We start from the raw sequence: 21,469 nt of genomic DNA on the forward strand, positions 1-21,469 counted from the left end.
AAAGGCCCCAGTGAAGCTTCCAGGAAAATCCAGCGAAGGGCGCTCGGGGCAGCGCCGCCGCAGGAACGAAACTGAACTAAGCCGCGCACGGTTTGAAAAATACAGGTCTGACGCCAGTGCGCAGGCGCGCGCGCCCGGCCACGCCCACACCCCCATCCGGAGCCCGCCCACAGGGAGGACCTACCCCGCCCGTGGCTTTCCGAGGCCTCGCCATTGGCGGACCGTCCTGACGTCATTGACGGGAGCCGGAAGTGCGCGTTCCCCGCGCGCCGCTGGCGCTGGAAAGAGGAGCTTGGCTTCCGAGCGGCCTGGGCTCGGTGAACAAGGCCGCAGGTGGTCGTGGCGGCCGCTTGCCCAAGCTGAGGACGGCACGATGGGAGACGAAATGGACGCCATGATCCCTGAGCGGGAGATGAAGGTTAGAGACTGGCCGGGGCCTCGCTCCCTCCCTCGGTTCTGGTGTTGGAGCCCCGCCTCCCGCCTGGACGGTTTGCCGGGAGCGCGCCGCGCGCAGCGAGCCTCACGCCCAGCCGCGGGGCCCAGGCGGCTTGCCTGCCCCCAGGTGGCCGTGGACACGCCCCGGAGTGTGGCGGTCGTTGTGGAGATGTTAGCTGATCCCTACTGAGTGTTTGTTGCGTGCCTGGCGCGGTGGAAGCCATCGCCAGGAGATGAGTTGTTCCAAAGTTACATTTGACCCAGGGGGGTTGACAGCCAGGCTCATGTAAGACTCCTCTTCCTAACGCCCACGAAAATGCTGCTGGAAGGTAGTCCAGGCTTGCCCAAAGGACCTTGCAACATCGTCAGTGGGACGATTTGGCCACCGGAAGTCCGTCCGAAGTCAGGGGACCAACAGGAGGACCTAGCGGTCCCCAGGATGCTCCTTGTGATGGTTATATACTAACCTTGTTGTAGCTAACCTTATATGATAGATAAGTTGAGCTGGGGAGAGGATTTCCTTGTTACATTTCCACATATTCCAATGTCTCACCCCTTTTAACACTCTGTCTCCTTTCTCACATAATAGTTTTCATTGTTCTATTTTCATAGTTGCAAATAATCTATTTCACCCCTATCCAGCCTCCATCTAATCTTATTAGCCTACCCCCTCCAGCTAGCACCCATCCACAACTGAGTTTGTTATTTTCTTTCTTTCTTTCTTTCTTTCTTTTGTTTTTTTTTGCTTTTTCTGTTTATGTGGTGCTGAGGAATTGAACCCAGTGCTTCATGCATGCAAGGCGAGTATTCTACCACTAGGCCATATTCCCAGCCCCGTTATTTTCTTATATACCTGCAGTATATTTCAAAGTTATTCTTCCTCTTTTTTTTGGCCAGTCCTGGGTGTTGGACTCAGGGCCTGAGCACTGTCCCTGGCTTCCTTTTGCTCAAGGCTAGCACTTTGCCACTTGAGCCACAGCGCCACTTCTGGCTGTTTTCTGTATATGTGGTACTGAGGAATTGAACCCAGGGCCTCATGTATACGAGGCATGCTCTCTTGCCACTAGGCCATATCCCCAGCCCTCTTCCTCTTTTTTTTTTCTATGCCAGTTTAGAGGTTTGATTCAGTCACTTGTGCCCTTGCTCAGCCTTTTCTCGCTCAAAGCTTGAGCTCTGCTACTTGATCTTCACCTCTACTTTTTGCTGGCCGGTTGTAGATAAGTGTCCCATAGATTTGTCTACCAAAGCAGGTGTCGGACCAAGATCCTCAAATCTCAGCCTCCTAGTAGCTAGAATTATAGGTATGAGCAGCTGGTGCCTGGCTCACCCCCTCTCTTCCCTCCTCACTTCTAAGGATTAGTCCCTTAGATTAAATCATGGAGAATGAGTGATTTTAAAGCCAACAGCTAAAAGTGAGTTTCAGCAAGACTTGGCATTTGTATGAACAACAAATTGCAAAATGCACATGGGGGTAGTAATTGGTACCATATTTAACAGTGTTTCTCTCTTCCTTTTTGGGCACTACTGCTTGTGGTAAACCATCTAACAGGATGTCTCATAATCCTTGGGTGTTCTAGGGAACCACAAATGGAAGGTGATAGTTTCCCTTTGAGTTCCTAGCCATACCAGAAAGAAGAGCTCTCCTGTGCCTGTCCATCCAGGCAATGGAGACCAGAGGGGATAGTTGGGATTATCAGGATGAGAATCTCAAAAAAAGGGAGTTGGAGGCATGGCTCAGTTGGCAGAATACCAGCCAATGAACAAAGTCAGATATTGAGTTTGAGTCCTGGTCTTGCAACAACAACGAAAAAGAATCTCAAGACAAAAATTTGACTCTCTGAGGGGCTGGGGATATAGCCTAGTGGCAAGAGTGCCTGCCTCGGATACACGAGGCCCTAGGTTCGATTCCCCAGCACCACATATACAGAAAACGGCCAGAAGCGGCGCTGTGGCTCAAGTGACAGAGTGCTAGCCTTGAGCGGGAAGAAGCCAGGGACAGTGCTCAGGCCCTGAGTCCAAGGCCCAGGACTGGCCAAAAAAAAAAAAAAAAATTTGACTCTCTGAGGAAACTATAGTAATGATCTTACCTGGAAAGTTGTGTGAATTGTTGCCATCGTAATCAGTTGGGATTGAGAATATTTCACTTGATCCTTTAGCCAATCTGTATTAAACATAGATCATTAGGTGAGGTGGCTCAAGCTTGAAATCCTAGCTACTTGGGTGGCAGAGATTGAGAAGATTGTGATTTGAGGCCAGACTGGGCAAAAAGTAAGATCCAATCCCCTTCTCCCCCAGCGAAAAAGCTGGGAGTGGTGGCATGGGCCTGCCATCCCAGCATCTTGGGATGTGTGACTAGGAGGCCTGGACAAGGAAAGTATGGAAAGCACAAAGGGCTGACATGGTGTAGAGCACCTGCCAGGAAAGCACAAAGCCCTGACTTCAAATTCAGGTACTGCTAAAAACCAACAAAACAAATACAAAGTTGAAATTATGATGCATATTAGAGATACTATGTGAAATATAAAATGCCACTGTACAAAGTAAAGCCCATAAAAAACTGTCTTTGGCTTTTACATTTTTGGAACATACATATTTAAAATGGATTCACTCTCGCTACCCCCTTTTTTCTGTCCTGTGTGTGAACTCTGTATTGTCCTTGCTAGGCAGGTGCTCTACTACTTGAATCACATCTCCAGCCCTTGTACTTGCTTTTTACATAGGACTTCACATTTTGCCTAGGGCAGCCTAGATTCTGATCCTGTTTATTACTTTCCAAGTTACTGGGACAACAGGCATATGCCACCATGTCCAGGTATTGGTTGAGACAGTGCCTTGCTAAACCATGATTCTCCCAGTTTCTGCCTCCCGAGTAGCTAGGGTTACGGGTGTGAGACACCAAACCAAGCTGGGTTCACGTTCTTTCCAGTAGAACTTGTATCTTCAGAAAGATTTAGAGTTGAGGAAAAACAATGCTAGATAGTATAGCTCAATCAAGTGACGGGTCAACTTATGAGCTCTTTTTACAAAGAAGGGTCAGTGCCCACTCAAAATTGCTCTTGAAAGCATGTAGATTCATTTGTAGTCATTCGTGTGAGGCCGAAGAAGGCATTCAGTTCAATTAGGTCTGAACGTTCCTAGGTACTAAGAAACTTGAAAGTGCAGGAAATGGAAACTGAAAGTCAGTAATGTAATGTGGCAGAGGCCGTGGCCAGCTTGTGGGCACTGGAGTATTGTGAGCACAGAGTTTCATGGGTCAAGCCGTGCCTGGCCCTGTAGCCTGTAGCAAGGGTTTTGGACTTGAGTTTTCAATATTGAGAGATTGTCCATATCCTTTTCTAAGATATAATTGATACCAGGAAGCCAGGTCTTGGGATTTCTGTGTTTGTTGAGGACTGCACTGTAAATTCCTGTGATGCTTTCAGAATATAACAATTAATTTGTGTAGCCCTACACCAAGTCATGAGGTAATGTAACACCATGGACCAGGACAAGATTGTAAATATTAAGGTGTAACTCTGTGGTGATTCAGATGAGAAATGCAACTAGGAATTCAGAGAAGGAAAGAAGCTGGATTAGTCCAGGAAGACTTCCTGGAATTTTTTTCCTTCATTATTTCATTTAGCAGATATTAACAAACGTTATGCCAGATTTTGCCACAACACAGGAAGTCGAAAGACAACAAAAACGATCAGTTGCCCGGGGTAATAAACATATTTTCCTTACACTGAAATTGGGTCCATGGAATACAACAGATATGAATTTGTCCCCAAATTGATCTTGTTTTGATCTCCTACACAGGATTTTCAGTTTAGAGCTTTGAGGAAGGTGAGAATCTTTGACACCCCTGAAGAGTTGCCCAAGGAGCGCTCGAATCTGCTTGCCATATCTAACAAGTATGGTCTTCTCTTTGCTGGAGGAGCCAGCGGGTTGCAAGTTTTTCCTACTAGAAACCTTCTTATTCAAAACAAACCTGGAGATGATCCCAATAAAATAGGTAAGTTCCTTGGTTTATGTCTCATAGGTAAGATAGGGACATGGTGGGGTCAAATGGCTTTTCCCCCCAAAGCATCCTTCAAATGTTAAAGTTAAAATTGCTGAGGACCCGAGGTAGGCTCCAAGGTGATTACGAGCCTGGCAGGATGCCAGCTTTTCTAGGTCTTCTCTTCACTCCTCTGAGCTCAGAGGAGAGAGTTGACCACCATTTGGTACTTCCATTTTGCTCTGTAGAGCTTGAGCTCTGGCTCTCTAAAGAAACCTTTGGTTCCTTATGTTCTTAGTTAGCATAGCAGAACCTTCCAAGTAAATGGGAATGGTACTATTTGTAGCATTGTAGCAAGAACATTTCAACAGAGACAGCACTCACAGTTGCCCCCCTGTTGTATGAGACAGTGTTTCACTATGTATCTGTAAGAGTAAGATTTAGCTGGGTACTAGTGCTCACGCCTGTAATCCTAGATACTCAGGAGACTGAGGTCTGAGGATAGAGGTCCGAAGTCAGCCTGGGCAGGAAAGTTGGTGAGACTATCTCTAGTAGACAACCAAAATGCCAGAAATGGAGCTATGGCTCAAGCAGTAGAGCACTTGAGCACAAAGCGGCTCAGGGACAGCGCCCAGACCCAGAGTTCAAGCTGCAGGACAGGCAAAAAAAAAAAAAAGTGAGCTATATCTGCATGCCTGGGCATCCAGGGCCGTATGTTTACACAGAAGCAAAAGTTGTTTCTCACTCACTGGATAAAGGGATCCTGACTCTAGGCTTTGTCTTTTTTTTTTTTTTAATACTTTCATAAAAGTTGATAAAGTGCAAGGCTTGCTGGTTCCAATGAAATTCCCAGTGCATCACCTGGCCCTGAGCTGTGATAACCTCACGCTCTCTGTGTGCATGATGTCCAGTGAATACGGCTCTATCATCGCCTTCTTTGATGTGCGCACATTCTCAAATGAGGTAAGCAACTGGCAGTCTGTACTGCCAATCAGAGCCTGAGGGGATTTCTTCCTATGACCTAAACTTGGAAGCTTCTTGGAAGGAGCTTGGAAGAACAACTTCCCCCGAAGTCATTCTGTAGACTAAAATAAGGGGGGAAAGATGGTTTCCTGGAAGTGGTGCTGTGGCTCAAGTGGTAGAGCGCTAACCTTGAGTACAAAGTGGCTCAGTGACAGTGCCCAGGCTCTGAGTTCAAGCTCCACAATTGACAAGAAAAAAAAGGGGGGGGGGTTTCCTATAGAATTATAAGCCTTTGAGATTGAAGGAGCTTCAGTAAACTATAAATTTACTGCCTGCCCTGAAGTCACGTCATTTGTCATTTACACGGTAGACAACCAAGCAGACAGGCTTAGATGACCTGCCCAAAGCCGTAGGTGAGAGAGAGGCCCTGTGTTTTGGTCTTTGGCGTGCTGCTGCTGTGCTTCCATTCTATGGAGTTTAAGAATGGTGCTAGATAATCATTTTATTGAGTGTGGGTACTGACTCTGTGCCTTCTCCTTTCCCGTGCCTACCATAGCAGCACTTAGTAGGTACAGTTATTTTCCCTTGCAAGTAATTGTCCAGGAAGCAGAGCCAAGTTTTCGTGTTGTATCTACTAGGTGTCGAGTTTCCTGCGTGGGTGCATTTCCCGGCCAGGAGTTCCTCCGAGCAATTGATTGCCATTTTCCAGCTTTGTTGAAATTATCTGCAACAGATTGCCGCGATTTAAAAAACTTGTGGATTCAGTAATTCACTTAGAAAATTAAATGCCTTTGTATGTTTATTAATTTATCCACATATTTTGCTCTTGTGAATTTATTTTAAAAGGCAAAACAGCAAAAGCGCCCATTTGCCTACCACAAGCTCCTGAAGGATGCCGGAGGCATGGTGATCGACATGAAATGGAACCCCACAGTCCCCTCCATGGCGGCTGTTTGTCTGGCTGATGGCAGCCTGGCTGTCCTGCAAGTCACAGAAGCGGTGAAAGTGTGCGCCGCTCTCCCTCCCTCGCTGGGAGTCACCTCCGGTGGGTAGTAAAGACTCACTCATAACAAGCTGCACCGTGATCTGTTTAAAAATTAACTTCCGGAAGTAAAAGCAGTGGCTTTGGTGGAGAATTTTTTGCATAGAAGTGAGGAAGATTCCTTATTTCCATGGTTAATGTCCTTGAAGCCAAACAATACAACATGAATTAACTGGAATGGCTTGAGTTATCTGGAGGAGGAAATACTTTATAGTGAAAAAAAGCTGTGTTATCACACCCTCCTTTAGAATTGTGTTCTTGAGAGTAATTGTTTCTGAATCTGAGTAAAAGTCATTTTTACCTTCATGGGAAAAACATTAGAAAGAAATAGAACCAAGAGGGATAAGAATATGGCTTAGCAGTAGAGCGCTTGCCTAGCATGCATAAAGCCCTGGGTTCGATTCCTCAGCACCACATACATAGAAAATGGCCAGAAGTGGCGCTGTGGCTCAAGTGGCAGAGTGCTAGCCTTGAGCAAAAAGAAGCCAGGGGCAGTGCTCAGGCCCTGAGTCAAAGGCCCAGGACTGGCCAAAAAAAAAAAAAGAAAAGGAATGAAGGAAGGAAAGAAAGAAAGAGAACCAAGACAGTCCCTTCTCGAAATTGGCAGACCTCCATTCCCCTAGTGTCATCTAAAGATGACAAGGGTTTGTGCACCATACTCTACTAAAAAAGCTTTTGTAGATTCAGTTCAGTGGCCCAGTGACAAGTGATAATTGACTCTGGTCATTAAAATGTTTCTTTCTCTGCTCCCTTTGCTGATGAGCTGACAGAGGAATGGGAAATGGCGACTGCGAGATTGTTGAGTGCTTGGTCTCACTGCCTTGCTCCATTTCCTCTGTCTAAACAACAGCCTTCTCTTCTTCCCCAGTGTGCTGGAGCCCCAAGGGGAAGCAGCTGGCGGTGGGAAAGCAGAACGGAACCGTGGTCCAGTACCTGCCTGTGAGTTCTCACCTGGGACTAGGGCTGGGAATATGGAGGTAGCCAAGTGCCAGTGGCTCACACCTGTAATCCTAGCTACTCAGGAGTCTGAGATCTGAGGATCATGGTTCAAACCTAACCTGGACAGGGAAATCCATGTCAAACTACTCAAAAAAGCTAGAAGTAGTGCTGTGTCTCAAGTGGTGGAGCACTCACCTTGAGCAAAAAAAAAAAAAGCTCAGGGACATCGCCTAGCCTCAGAGTTCAAGCCCCAGGACCGGCAAAAAAAAAAAAGAAAAGATAAAATTTGGAGGGGCATTAGCTTCTACAAAGGTTTTACTTCGTTTTTTTGGCAGTACTAGGGCTTGAACTTGAGGCCTTGCCCTTGTTAGGGGGAGTGTCAGCCATTTGAGCACGCCTCCAGCCCTTTTGATTGGAGTTAACATCCTAAGAGGGTCTTGTATTTTTTTGCTTGAGCAATCCTGCACTTTAGGATGCCAGGCATGTACCACCACACCCAGTTTATTGATTGAGACGGGAGGGAGTCTGGGTAACTTTTTGTCCCGCCTGTCCTCAAACTTAGATCCTCTAGAGCACCGGGATGCAAGCATGGAGACTTCAGTGCTCTGGTTTTCTTTCTAGTTTGGCTGTCACCCTAACTGTATATTGAGGCCCTTTTTCCGGTTTACTGGATCTGGAGCCACTTCATTCTCTTTGGTGGCTCTGCAGTAGTTCACGCGCAGGTACACCACAACCCATCTGATGATTATTGATGGTCCTCTACAGCACCGTTAAAACGTTGCCGCGATGGATCCTGTTGTATTGAATACCCCGGGATCTGCGTCTGATGTTTCTGCACGTGTTCTCTAGGATAAGGCCCTAGGAGTAGACAACATTCTTGTTTTGTTTAGTTATAACAGGGTCTGTTTGGCCTTGAACTTACTGTGTACTCCAGCAGTGATGGGATTACAGGCCTGTGCCACCAAACCTAGAACGCTCTTGTTTCAGATTTGACAGTTTGATTGGTTTGGAGATTGTTACATTTTTGTTGTTGTTGTTTTGCAATTCCTTTCAGACTTTACAAGAGAAAAAAATCATTCCTTGCCCTCCATTTTATGAGTCCGATCATCCTGTCAGAGGTATGTATGACTGCTTTCCTTACTAGCTGACCTGCCACGCAAGGCCGTGTTTAGTACAACCAGTCAGATGATGCGCTGTGCCCCGTGCGTGTGGAGAGCGCTGGTGCGAGCCTCCTGCACGACGCTGTTGCGTGACACTGCTGAGTGTCAGCTGGTTAAGTCAGCGTCCCGAGGAGCTCTGGAGACACCCGTGACCCCTGTAAATGACCTGACATGGATCCTGACTCTGTGAGATTTCTTTTATACCTTGCCCTGACTAGAATCCCACAGAAAACTGCAGCTTTGAATGCATGTGGGCCTCTTGATGGTTTGTATCTGCAGTTTAACTTGGTCACTGAGATCCGGACCCTTGTCAGGCCTGCAGCGTTTTCAGCGTCTACTCGCGGCATGCTCACTTTCAGAGCAAAGGGCAGCTATCCCCGTGTTAGGTTCCATGACTCCATCTGGTGGCTGTGACTTCGTTACTGATGAGGCTGTGGGGGTCGGGGTCTTTTCAGTTCTAGATGTGCTCTGGATCGGTACCTATGTCTTCACAATCGTGTACGCCGCGGCCGATGGCACCTTGGAAACGTGTCCAGATGTGGTGATGGCTCTACTTCCGGTAAGCACCTGACGGGACCGTCTTCGCGCCAAGCGGGCCCTCGGTGCAGATTCAGGTATAAGGTCCCAGGGCTGCACATGGGCCAGGGGATCAACTCATGGTGTCCGCTGAGAGCAGGTTCACAGGTTTCATTATCAGGTAAAAAGTATGTAAAACAAGCTGGCGCTGGAGAGGAAACCCAGAGCCTGTGCATACTCGGCAGGTGCTCCACTCTGAGCTACGTCCCCAGCCCCTAAACTGTGAAACTTAGTTAAAATGATGGAGGCCTAGCTCGGGTGGTAGAGAACTTGTCTTACATGTGTAAGGCCCTCAGTTCAGTCCCCAGCACCGCAGAATTACATCATTTATTTAACAAATGTCTAACAAATGTATACAGTATATTTGGCATTGCTTTAAAGCTGAGCACGCAGAGGTGACTGAGAAAAAAGGCTTTGCTTTTTTTTTTTTTGCCAGTCCTGGGGCTTGGACTCAGGGCCTGGGCACTGTCCCTGGGGCTTCTTTTTGCTCAAGGTTAGCCCTCTGCCACTCGAGCCACAGTGCCACTTCTGGCTTGTTCTGTTTTCCTGGTACTGAGGAATTGAGCCCAGAGCTTCATGCATGATAGGCAGGCGCTCTCCCCGTAAGCCACGTTCCCAGCCCACGGCTTTGCTTTTGAGGCTGCCCCAGGCTGATGAAGGTTGGCGTCGGTGAAGTCCACGGGGCGTGAGGAGCAGTGGGCCGGGAGCGGCACGGTGCACTCTCGGATGTGGTCACTGCAGCCGCCCGAGGCGTCCCTTGAGCAGAGAACCAGATGGCGTGAAGGACTGAGTCATTTTGAAGATAGAGGAAGAACAACAAGATGCAAAAAAAACATGACTGAATTGCAATGGCATCTGAAAAACAACTGGTGCATGAGTAGTAGAAAAACATTTGAAAACACAGGAAAGAGACTCTAAAAAGCCATTTTAAAAAATCCTATGACGTCTACCATTTTGAAGTTACTTGATGTTTTGTAACAGAATTCATCATTACATTTACTGGTTACTATGCTTTGTCACCTAGTTTTAAATAGTAACAAATTAGAATCTCTTTTTTAAATTTTTGCCAGTACTAGGGCTTGAATTTGTCAAGGTCTGGACATTAATCTCTTAGTTTTTTCACTCAAGGCTCACACTTTACCATTTAGCCACGGGGGAGGGGTGTGTGTGTGTGTGTGTGTGTGTGTGTGTGTGAGTGTCAGTGTCAGTCCTGGGGTTTGAACTCAAGGCCTGAGCACTGTTCCTCAACCTTTTTTTTTTTTCTTTACTTGAGCCACAGGTCCATTTCTGGCTTTTTGGTGGTTAATTGGAAATAGTCTCAAGGACTTTTTTGCTTGAGCTAACTTTGAACAACGATCCTCTGATTTCAGCCCTCTGTGTTGCTAGAATTACAGGTGTGAGCCATCAATGCCTGGCTACAAATTTTTAGTAAGATTTTTGTAAACATTGCCACAGTCCCTTGTTTTAAGCAAGTTGTACCTGTTTGTGCCACCAGTGTGACTGTCCAACGTGATGTTAGTATATAGCGGTGTCATTTTTCAGTCTTGGTTAGTCAGATGGAATGTCTTATTTTAGTAACTATTGGGTTCCTGATAAGGTTGAATTTAAAATCGTAATCTTGGGCTGGGAATATGGCCTAGTGGTAAAGTCCTAGCCTTATATACATGAAACCCTGGGTTCAATTCCCCAAGCACCACATAATATAGAAAAAGCCAGAAGTGGCGCTGTGGCTCAAGTAGTAGAGTGCTAGCCTTGAGCAAAAAGAAGCCAGGGGGGCTGGGAATATGGCCTAGCGGCAAGAGTGCTTGCCTCGTATACATGAAGCCCTAGGTTCAATTCCTCAGCACCACGTATATAGAAAAAGCCGGAAGTGGCACTGTGGCTCAAGTGGCAGAGTGCTAGCCTTGAGCAGAAAGAAGTCAGGGACAGTGCTCAGGCCCTGAGTTCAAGCCCCAGGACTGGCAAAAAAACAAAACCAAACAAACAAGCAAAAAGAAGCCCGGGACAGCGCTCAGACTCTGAGTTCAAGCCCCAGGACTGGAAACAAAACACAAAAATAACGTAAAATAAAATAAAATCTTAGGGGTCTTATTGAATACTGATGTTCGTGTATATAAGCTGTCTATGAGATTTCCTTCATTTTTCATTGAGCACCGATTCTGAAGGTTCAGTAGGCCCGTTTTACAAATGGAAAAGCCATAGCAGAGAGGTTCTGTGATCTGTGCTCCTGGTGCCGAAGCCAGAAAATGACAGAGCAGAGTCTGCGTGCAGCGTGCTGCTCTGCGCTGCCATTGAGCCCGGTCTGTGCCTTTGTACGTAGATTTCCACATGACATAAGTACGTTTGCTCAGTTCTTAATAAGACTTTCTCCTAACACTCCATCTTGCCTTTTGAGATGAACTACCCGTGATGCAAGAAACATCACCCCTGAGCTGTTTTTCCTCACTGTGTTGTCTATAGAAAAAGGAAGAGAAGCACCCAGAGATATTCGTCAACTTCATGGAGCCCTGCTACGGCAGCTGCACGGAGCGACAGCACCATTACTACCTCCACTTCGTCGAGGAGTGGTGAGTGCCGGCCGCCGCAGCCCTCTGCTTGCGCCTGCGCACTGGGCCTCACCAGGAGCGCTCGGCCCCAGTGCCTGGACATTGTCAGCTGACACTCAGCCGCACCTCCTGATGGCTGCTTCTGCTTCCCCAATCTTTGTTTGTTTGTTTTGTTTTTGTTGCCAGTCCTGGGCCGTGGACTCAGGGCCTGAGCACTGTCCCTGGCTTCCTTTTGCTCAAGGCTAGCACTGTGCCACTTGAGCCACAGCGCCACTTCCGGCTTTTTTTGTATAAATGTGGTGCTGAGGAATGGAACCCAGGGCTTCATGTGTACGAGGCGAGCGCTCTTTCCACTAGGCCATATCCCCAGCCCCTGTCTCCCCAATCTTTTTTATTTTTTTTTTTATTTTAAACTTGTTTATCAATTGAACACAAATTTTTTGACAAGGTGTTGGGCAAAAAGGGTACAGTTACATAGTAGGGCAGTGTATACATTTCTTGTGATATCTTACGTCCTGTTTTTCTACATTTCTTGTGATATCTTACGTCCTGTTTTTCTATCTCTTCTCTAGGTCAGGTAGACATATACAATATACAATGTATCGCGAACATATACAGTAGCCACGTGGCCACGCCCAAGAAAGTTCGCCTAGGGCTTTAAATGTAATGTCGATATTAGACAATATGTCGACAGTAGTCTTATATGAACGTACATACCTAGCTTTTGAGCTATTGTATTCCCCTGAGAGGTCAATTTTTGACCTTTATATGTTGAGTAGTTGTTTGGTTTTAGTTACATACTGTTGGGTCGCTGCCCCACATGGTTTTAGTTACATACTGTTGGGTCGCTGCCCCAATCCTGTGGGGAATACTACAAGCAGTTTTTGGTTTCCCAGACTTGGTCTCTACTGTCTCTCCGTCTCCCTTTATTAACAGTCATATATCAGGGAGATCATGCCCCTTTGTTTTCTGTGTTCTAGGCTTGTTTCCCCAATCTTGACTCCTGTAATCCTAATGACTCAGGAGGCTAAGATCTGAGGGTCTCAGTTCAAAGCCAACTCAGGCAGGGAAATCTTGAGTCTCTGATCTTCAATTAACCACCAAAAAAGCTGGAAGTGGAGCTGTGACTCAAACGGTAGAGAAAGCTAGCCTTGAGCGAAAAAGCCAAGGGACAGTGCCGACGTCCTGATTTCAAATTCCAGTATTGACACACACAAAATAGCCGCTTTTATCAGTATCTCTAGTGATGACTCTGAAAAGTACTTACGTTTAAAGGACATGGTAGAGGTTTCTAGAATAGGGCAAGCTCCCTCCCCTAGCTAGGCTTCTCTGCCTTGGGTGTTCTATTTGTTGTGAACCTGACTTGATTCTGCATCTCCCTTCACTCAGACGGGCAGTTGGTGGATTCCTCAGGCCTTTACCCTAGGAAATAGAAGGTCCAGGTACATATCTAGAACCTTCTTTCTTGAGTCGGCTAGGAAGCCTGGTCCTGTCAGGGACTGCTGCAGACCTGGGCACCTCAGAGCCGTGGGCGGGGCTTGACTGTAATCGTCTTCTTGTTGTATTCCCAAGGGACTTAGTGCTGGCGGCATCTGCGGCTTCCACGGAAGTTAGTGTCCTTGCTCGACAGAGTGACCAGGTAAACCTCCCCTCCCGCCCGCCCCCCACCCTCCCCTTGTCACTTTTCTGTGGCTGGATGCTTTCCTGAAAACAATTTATAGGGATTGACTGTGTGGCTGAGGCTGAGCCAAGGCCTCATCCTTATTCATGGGTTTGTGGGTGAGAGCAGAGCCCGGCAACACAGCGTCTTAGACCAGGTGGTGTGGCTGGTGCAGGGGGGAGACGTGGCTGTCCGTGGACATCCTCCAGTGGCTTTTAAAAAGCCCTCCGACTGGGCACTAGGCGCTCACTCCTTCACCCTAGCCACTTAGGAGCCCGAGATCTGAGGATCGGGATTCAAAGCTGCCCAGCAGGAGCGTCCATGAGACTCCCCATCTCCTGTCAGCCACCAGAAAAGCTGCAAGTGGAGCTGTGGCTCAAGGGGTAGAGAACCAACCTTGAGGAGGAAGATGCTCAGGGACAGCGAGTGCCCAAACCCTGAGTTCAAGCCCCAGGACCAGCAAACACACAGAAAAGCCCTCTGTTCTCTTCAGACCCATCTGCGACCTCCAACCAGGTGCATTTGGATGCTCGGGCTTTTTATCATCTGTGTGCAATGAAGCATCCTCAGCTATGGAGGAGAAGCCCATGGAAATCCTACCCGATCATAACTGGTCAGAAAGCAGATGTTCTTTAGCTTGTGATTTGTACCCAGTAAAGCTTGCGAAGTTGAAGACACACTTAACACACTGGAACAGTGAAACGGTAGCTAGCAAGTCTAGGAGAACCGCAGTGCCCTTGCGATCACGCAGCCGGCGGGGCTGCGCGGGGCTGCGGCTCACGAGTACCAGTGGATCCAAGTAATTCGGAGCCTGGTTTTTACTGACTGCTCATCACTTTCTCACGGTGGCAATGATAAAAACGAGAGACGTTCCTTTTCTCCTCTCCTGTTTGAGTGGTGCTGGAAGGCTTCAGTGCACGGCTCCAGCCAAACCTATTCCTTGGTTTGTTTTCCAGATCAATTGGGAATCTTGGCTCCTGGAGGATTCCAGTCGAGCTGAACTGCCCGTGACAGACAAGAGCGACGACTCCTTGCCCATGGGGGTGGCCCTTGATTATACCAACCAGGTGGAAATTGCCCTCAGTAAGTGGCCTGGCGCCTGGGGCAGCAAGGCTTTCTCGCGGTAGTCAGTGCTCCTGAAGGCCCTGCTGCGTGTGCGCTTTTAGCCGTGGCAGCTCCTCTCCCCTGCAGCACGGTCCAGTGTGCACTGTTAGCTGCTTACAGCCAGACACGCTGCTGTTTGTGTACACCTGCATGCGTACATGTCTGCATACTTTAGAATATGGCCGGATAGCTAACATTCCGTATCGTAGCTTGGTTTCTCTGCCCATTCCCGTTCCCCTGGGGTCGCTCTGGGGAGTGTTGCCCCAAGGTGGTTCTGCACATCAGTACTCGGTCAAGGCAAGATAGAGAAGGTGGTTCCCCAGGCCGCGGCCTCCCCGTGGGGTTGACTGTGCTCTGAAGCCTGGCAGCATTGAGCTGCCCTGGCCCTGGCCAGGCCAGCCTGTTTGTTCTGGTCCACTTGTGCTCATTTGCTCTGATTCTCTTTACACTCCTAGTTGACAAAGCACAAGATTAGGATTGAAGTGGATGAACGGGAAGTACTGGGGTCTTTCCCTGTCCTCCTGTGTTTTTGATTTTCCAGAGTCTAGGCATTTGTTTTTGTAGTCAACCCCCGCGTGTCTGGAGACCCCTGTGTTGCTTAGGGAATTGCCAGCCCTGGCTCCTGAGCAGAGGGGAGGCCTGCCGGAGTGTCCACAGGCCCAGCAGGGTGGTGGGGATTTGATAGTGACAGACTCCCGGAGGCAAGGCCGTTCAGATCTGCATCAGCCCACAGACTCCTGTTAACAGGAGCCCTTCGGGACAGCCTGTGCAGGACAGCCTTTCCCTGCAAGGCCAGGCCCCAAAATCAACTTGCTGTCCTAATCTTCCTTGTTTTCCTTTGTAACAGATGATGAAAAGACTCTTCCTCCTGCTCCAGTTCTCATGTTACTTTCAACAGACGGTGTCCTCTGTCCATTCTATATGATCAATCAAAATCCTGGGGTTAGGTCCCTAATCAGGACCCCGGAACGGCTCTCCTTAGAAGGAGAGCGACAGCCCAAGTCCTCAGGTACGTGCCTTTGCCTGCCCAGGCTGGAGGGCATGCCCTGGGTGGCCTAGGCCGACCGAGTAAGGTGCAGAGGGGCACGGGGGTCCCTCCACCTGCCTGGCCGCCTTCTCCCACAGGCATATACGTCCCAGCCTTCTATCCACCTCCAGGGCCATTCTCCACCTGTTACTTTAGAGAAAGCCCACAGCTGGTGCTCTACCACCTGAGCCACACCTCCACTTGTGGCTGGTTGCCAGTGAGTTGGAGATAGATTTGTCTGCCCAAATTGGCTTCGAACCTCAATCCTCTGATCTCCGTCTCCAGAGTAGCCAGGAACTGTTGGCCCCCGGGTGGAATTGCTTTCCATTCACGCGTGGAGGTGGGGATCTGAATGAGCGGTTTTTCCTGACTGCCTCTGTCGCGGCGTACATCGCCTTTTCCCCAGTTTGCAACGCCATGCCAACCTGCAGTGTTGTTGTGCTCCTCAGATGGGAGTTGATGAGCTGCCTTTCTCCACTCCCTTACCCTGCAGTCTCCCACGTCCTACCCCATAGGAAATGCAGCATCAACTCGGTTCCTTCCCTGTCTTTATTCTTCATGGACCATTTCTTCCACCGCAAACCCGTTGTTGCTTCCTGTCTGCCACGGGGCCGCCCGGGTGCGCTGTTAACCTTCCCTTCCTCTTCCCCCTTGGTTCTGTTGCAGGAAGTACTCCCACCACCCCAACCTCCTGTCAGGCCCCACAGAAACTTGATGCGTCGGCAGCGGGGGCCCCCTCCTCCCTCGCACCTGTGACCCCCGCCGCTCCCATCGCCACGTTCCCTTTGTCCTCCGCTGGGGGACCCCCAGCCATCTTCTCATTTGGCTCTTCATCCTTGAAGTCACCGGCCTCTGTCATTGGGGAGCCCCCTCCCCACCTCGGTGGCTCTGACAATTCCAAAGCAGCCCCAGGGCCCGGCGCCCCCGCCTTCTCCTTCGCCCCTCCTTCCAAGGCCCCCCTCGCCCTCGCCCCTGCAGCGTCACCCATGGCTCCGTCCGCCACCTCCTTCTCCTTCGGCTCGTCGGGCTTTAAGCCCGCCCTGGAAAGCACACCAGTGTCAAGTGCGCCTGCTCCCAACGCGGGAATGAAGCCCTCCTTCCCGCCCGCAGCCTCTGCCGTCAAGGTCAACCTGACTGACAAGTAAGTCATGTGGAAGCTTTGCTCTTCTCTGGGAAGGGCAGTTGCTGGAAGTAGTCACCCACTATGGGGGAGGGGGGGTGCATATTTGTGTGTGACTGAGTAGATGACTTTGTTTCCCTGAAGCAATACTTGCGAGTGGTTAACACTTGACCAGGGTAAAGGTTTGCATTGTCTGCATAGAACCCTGAAGGGGCTCTTAGATAGCATTTTGTAGTTTTGACCACTAGAGATTTACTTTTTTTGTTTTTTTGGTGGTAAGGCTTGAACTCTGGGCCTGGGCGCTGTCCCTGAGCTCTTCAGCTCAAGGCTAGCGCTCCACCACTTTGAACCACAGCGCCACTTGCCGTTTTCTGGTGCTTTATTTGAAGATAAGAGTCTCAGGATCTTCCTGTCTCAGCCTCCTGGGTAGCTAGGGTTACAGGTGTGAGCCTCCAGTGCCTGGCCAAGATGTACATTTAAAACCCTGTTTTGCTCTCTCAAGTATGGAGGTAGGAGGCGGTCCTTTTTATTTAGATACAGTTGTTGTTATTAAGGCGGTAAGCAGTCTGCCGTCTGCATCCTGGAAAGGAAGTGAGTCTCCTAGTCCCCTCGTGTTCACCTTCACTCAGCTTTTGTGATGGGGCAGCCGTACGTCCAGTTTGTCCTCACTGGCTTCTCATTGCTTTTCCAGCAACCTCTTGAGCATGGTGTCTGATTTCCTCTGGGTCTAGTTCTGGGCAGCTCGCTCATATCTTATTTATTTACCTTTTTATCTACTTGCTCTCGTCTTCTGACTGACTGAGCTTCTTGAGGGAGAAACTTGCGTGTGTCTTACAGACCTTCCCGCTGGCTGCTCACTGTCCGTCCATCTGTACCGCTCACTTTCTTTTTTTTTTAAACAGCAAAGAGGCGTTTATTGTGAGCTAGCTTGGACCTCCATTGATGATAATCAGAGGTCCCAAATCACAATCTAACAGTCTTTTTATACCATGAAACAATTCTTTTTTTTTTTTTTTTTTTTTTGCCAGTCCTGGGGCTTGGACTCAGGGCCTGAGCACTGTCCCTGGCTTCTTTTTGCTCAAGGCTAGCACTCTGCCACTTGAGCCACAGCGCCACTTCTGGCTATTTTCTGTATACGTGGTGCTGGGGAATTGAACCCAGGGCCTCATGTATAGGAGGCAAGAACTCTTGCTACTAGGCCATATCCCCAGCCCCCTCCCCCCCCCGCTCACTTTCTGTGCGGTCTTTGTCCGCTTTGTTTTTGGTGTTACTGTGGCTTGAACGCCCCAGCACATTTGCCATTGTTGTTGATATTGAGTCAACTCACAGCCACTACCGAGTGTTTCATTTTGTGGGCTACACCCTAAGCGATGTGGCCAGTCAATAATGCTGGCTGCTTCGTAGTTTGGAGAGCTGCCTTGTTTTGTTTGTGCGAGGGAAGTTTGAACTTGGGGTCCCACGCCTGCTGGGCTGGCCCTGTACCATTTGAGTCCTGTTGCTAGCTCCGTGTGTTGCTGGTTATTTTGGAGATGCACTGTAGCAAACTTATTCTGCCCGTGGTTGCCTTGACCCTGTAGGTGTCAGGTTCCTGAGCAGCCAGGAGTGCAAAGTTTACCCCGCGCAGGGCTCCTACTTACTCGGGCCTGTTCTCAGCAGGTAGAATTGACTGGGTGTTCTCCTTAGACTGGAGCATCCTAGACATGGTGACCTGTTTGACTTGTCACTCCCCAGAGGAGGGAGTCACCCCAGAATTAGTTCTCATGATCCCCTCCCACCCTCCCCCTCAGCTTGATGCGCCAGGCGGTCATTGCTTCAGCATGGTCAACTCAGTTTGGCTTTCACGGCCAGTCCCTCCTTGGAGCTCTAGTGGAAAGGGCCTCGCAGATGACGAACGTGTCACCTCGGGTGTGTGAATAGTCACGCGAGCGTTTATATTCAGGACCCGTGTGGAAGAATTTTCTAGTAGGCTGCTGTGACACAGTGCACTGCGGTTTTCAGGTTCACCGCCGTGGCCTCCGCGGCTCCCACTCACGGCTCCTCCAGCGCACCCTCCATGCTGCCGTTCTCCGCCGCCGCCAAGCCGGCGGCGTGCGGGCCGCTCAGCCACCCCACGCCTCTCCCCGCGTCGTCCGGCTCCTTGCCCGTGAAGTCCTCAGTCTCCCCGTCGCCGGCAGGTATGACTCGGAGCCTCAGGCTTTACAGCTCAGTCCTCCCTCCCTACACTGACAACTTGCAGCGTGCTAAGAATTCTTGCTAACAAAAGCCACGCACAGTCACGCACAGTCACGCACGCCTGTAATCCAAACTACTCCAGAGGCCCCGTTGGGGAGGATTGCTACTGAAGGCCAGCCTAGGCATAACGTTCAGGAGACCTCCTCTCAACCAGTAAAAAGCAGGGTGTGGAGGCACGCGCCCGTCAGCTCAGCCCTGTGGGAGTGTACATAGGATTACGGTAAAGGCTGGCTCGGGGGAAAAACTCAGCACCCCATGTGAAAAATAAGGAAGGTAGAAAGGGCTGGAAATATGGCTCAAGTAGCTCCCGGCCCCGAGTTCCCACCCAGGTCCTTTGGGCAAGACCGTGTTTTCTCACGAGACGTCCAGTGTCTCACGCAGGTGCGCTGTGCTTGATTGGGAGAGGCGGTGCCTTCGGTCCGCCTGGCCTCTCTGCTCTCTGCCATGTCTCATGGAGATTCGGAGGAGCGTCTTGTGGCCGGCATGAACGCGCCTTGTTGCGCAGCTGGACCCGGGGAAAGGGAGCGCAGAGCAGCTCTTCCGTGCGCATGCGCACCGAGGCAGCACAGCGCAGAAGGCGCTCCTGCTGCTCGTGACCACGTGGGCATTTTCACCAAGAGCACTCGTGGGGATCATTGTAGACAAGGGAAATGGAAGCCTGGGGGAAAACTCCACAGGCAGTACACCTAGCCTGGGGGCTGGGAAGGTGGCCTAGTGGAAGAGCGCTTGCCGAGCACGCAGGAAGCCCTGGGTTCCATTCCTCAGCACCACACACACAGAAAAAGCCAGAAGTGGCGCTGTGGCTTAAATCGTAGAGCGCTAGCTTGAGCAGAAAGGAGCCAGGGGCAGTGCTCAGGCCCTGAGTCCAAACCCCAGGACTGGCAAAAAAAAAATTACCTAGCCTATCCTTTTCTCTTCCTGTCAGACCTCCAGAGAGACTTCAAAAATTGTGTAGTGAATGCGCGCTAGCACCTGCTAGCATTTTGCAAGTTCATTTGTCTTTCTTGGTTTTTTTTTGGCCAGTCCTGGGCCTTGGACTCAGGGCCTGAGCACTGTCCCTGGCTTCTTCCCGCTCAAGGCTAGCACTCCGCCACTTGAGCCACAGCGCCGCTTCTGGCCGTTTTCTGTATATGTGGTGCTGGGGAATCGAACCTAGGGCCTCGTGTATCCGAGGCAGGCACTCTTGCCACTAGGCTATATCCCCAGCCCTGTCTTTCTTGTTTTTAATCTCAGTATTGTTTTCCTGAAACAACTGAGAGTTAGTTGTGGACATCATGAAACAGTTCACTCCTAAAATTTACTGTGTATCTCCTAAAAACAAGGACATACCACAGACTACTAGGTGCAAGATGCTTAACAATAACCCGCCAACCGCCTTCCTCCGTGGCCCCAGCAGTTTTCTCCTCCAGCCCAGGAGTCAGCCAGTGATCACACACTGCCTTCTGCTTTGTCTCCTTACTCTCCGGAACTTCAAATAGCTCTTCAGGGGCTTTTGTTTATTGTGAAAAGGTCAGGCCAGGGGCTGGGAATGTGGCTTAGTGGCAGAGTGCTTGCCTAGCATGCCTGAAGCCCTGGGTTCGATTCCTCAGCACCATGTACACAGAAAAAGCCAGAAGCAGCACTGTGGCTTGAGCAAAAAGCTCAGGGACAGTGCCCAGGTCCTGAGTTCAAGCCCCAGGACTGGCAGAAAAAAAGTCAGGCATTATTTTGGGGATTGAACCTCAAAATTGGAGAGTTTGAGCAGTTGCTCCAGCCCCTGTGCCTCATTGTGTTCTGACAGAGGTAACAGCAGGTTGTTCACATGGGTAAGCGGGGACTCCATTTAGAATGGCTCATCTTCACCACAGCAGGAGTGTCTAGATGACTTACGTGCATCACCACTTGGAGTTTAAATGTCAGGGATTATTCCCCCCCCCCCCTTTTTTTTGCCAGTCCTGGGACTTGAACTCAGAGCCTGGGCATTGTTCCTGAGCTTCTCCTGTTCTACTGCTTGAACCATTTCTGGATTTTTCTGAGTAGTCTATTGGCAGATGAGAATCTTATGGGCTTTCCTGTTCAGGCTGGCTTCGAACTGCAATCCCCATCAGCCTCCTGAGTAGCTAAGATTACAGACGTGTGTGGTGTTTTGAGGGATGGTCTTGCTGTATGCCCCAGTCTCGCCTGAGCTCACTGTGTAGCCTGGCTGGCCTAAAGTCCTCCTTTCTCCTCCTTTTGCTTCTCGAGTGCTGTGACTACAGGCACGTAGCACCACGCCTAATCGGCGCTCTTCAGTAGAGACTGTGACAGTGGAATGGGAACTGTACGTCACTTAGGTTCTTAGGTTTGCGAAGGGAGTTTGTGACGGGAGAAATTATGGGAATAGATCCTGTTTGTTGTAACTGACTTCTTCTACCGGCAGGGCGATCTGCTCAAAGCAGTCCAAGTCCAGCCTCCTCAATGGTACAGAAATCTCCCAGGATAACCCCTCCAGTGGCCAAGTCAGGCTCTCCTCAGGTATGCTCCATGCTGGAAAATGCTCACGGCTCTTGATTGACTTCAAGCATCTGTGTTAATGAAGTGTTAGAATGCAGACTTTGGAACTGGTGGTTAGGAGTGTGTGGCAGGAAATGCCAGTGTATGTGACTTGACTATTTGTAATGTATGCGTAGAACCCAGTCATCTGTTTGTTTTTTTCATTGACATAAGA

At 49.6% G+C, this 21,469-nt stretch overlaps 1 protein-coding gene across 3 annotated transcripts in view; it reads left to right on the top strand.

Moving 5' to 3' along the window:
• Positions 1 to 276: 276 nt before the first annotated feature.
• The window catches only part of Nup214 (nucleoporin 214), a 69,779-nt gene continuing 48,586 nt past the window's right edge, over positions 277 to 21,469 (top strand). For 2 of the 3 annotated variants that reach the window (XM_048345129.1, XM_048345135.1), the window contains exons 1-14: positions 277 to 418; positions 4,234 to 4,429; positions 5,226 to 5,377; positions 6,224 to 6,422; positions 7,288 to 7,358; positions 8,413 to 8,476; positions 8,974 to 9,077; positions 11,555 to 11,661; positions 13,213 to 13,279; positions 14,257 to 14,383; positions 15,252 to 15,413; positions 16,098 to 16,572; positions 18,550 to 18,725; positions 21,182 to 21,276. In XM_048345129.1, the coding sequence (XP_048201086.1) occupies positions 374 to 418; positions 4,234 to 4,429; positions 5,226 to 5,377; positions 6,224 to 6,422; positions 7,288 to 7,358; positions 8,413 to 8,476; positions 8,974 to 9,077; positions 11,555 to 11,661; positions 13,213 to 13,279; positions 14,257 to 14,383; positions 15,252 to 15,413; positions 16,098 to 16,572; positions 18,550 to 18,725; positions 21,182 to 21,276 (2,040 nt within the window). In that variant the 5' untranslated portion in view covers positions 277 to 373. Of the gene's footprint in view, positions 419 to 4,233; positions 4,430 to 5,225; positions 5,378 to 6,223; positions 6,423 to 7,287; positions 7,359 to 8,412; positions 8,477 to 8,973; positions 9,078 to 11,554; positions 11,662 to 13,212; positions 13,280 to 14,256; positions 14,384 to 15,251; positions 15,414 to 16,097; positions 16,573 to 18,549; positions 18,726 to 21,173; positions 21,277 to 21,469 lie in introns of all 3 variants that reach the window. The other variant, XM_048345119.1, reaches the window with a different exon arrangement.

The sequence above is a fragment of the Perognathus longimembris genome, chromosome 1, assembly GCF_023159225.1.
Source record: "Perognathus longimembris pacificus isolate PPM17 chromosome 1, ASM2315922v1, whole genome shotgun sequence".
Classification (NCBI taxonomy): domain Eukaryota; kingdom Metazoa; phylum Chordata; class Mammalia; order Rodentia; family Heteromyidae; genus Perognathus; species Perognathus longimembris.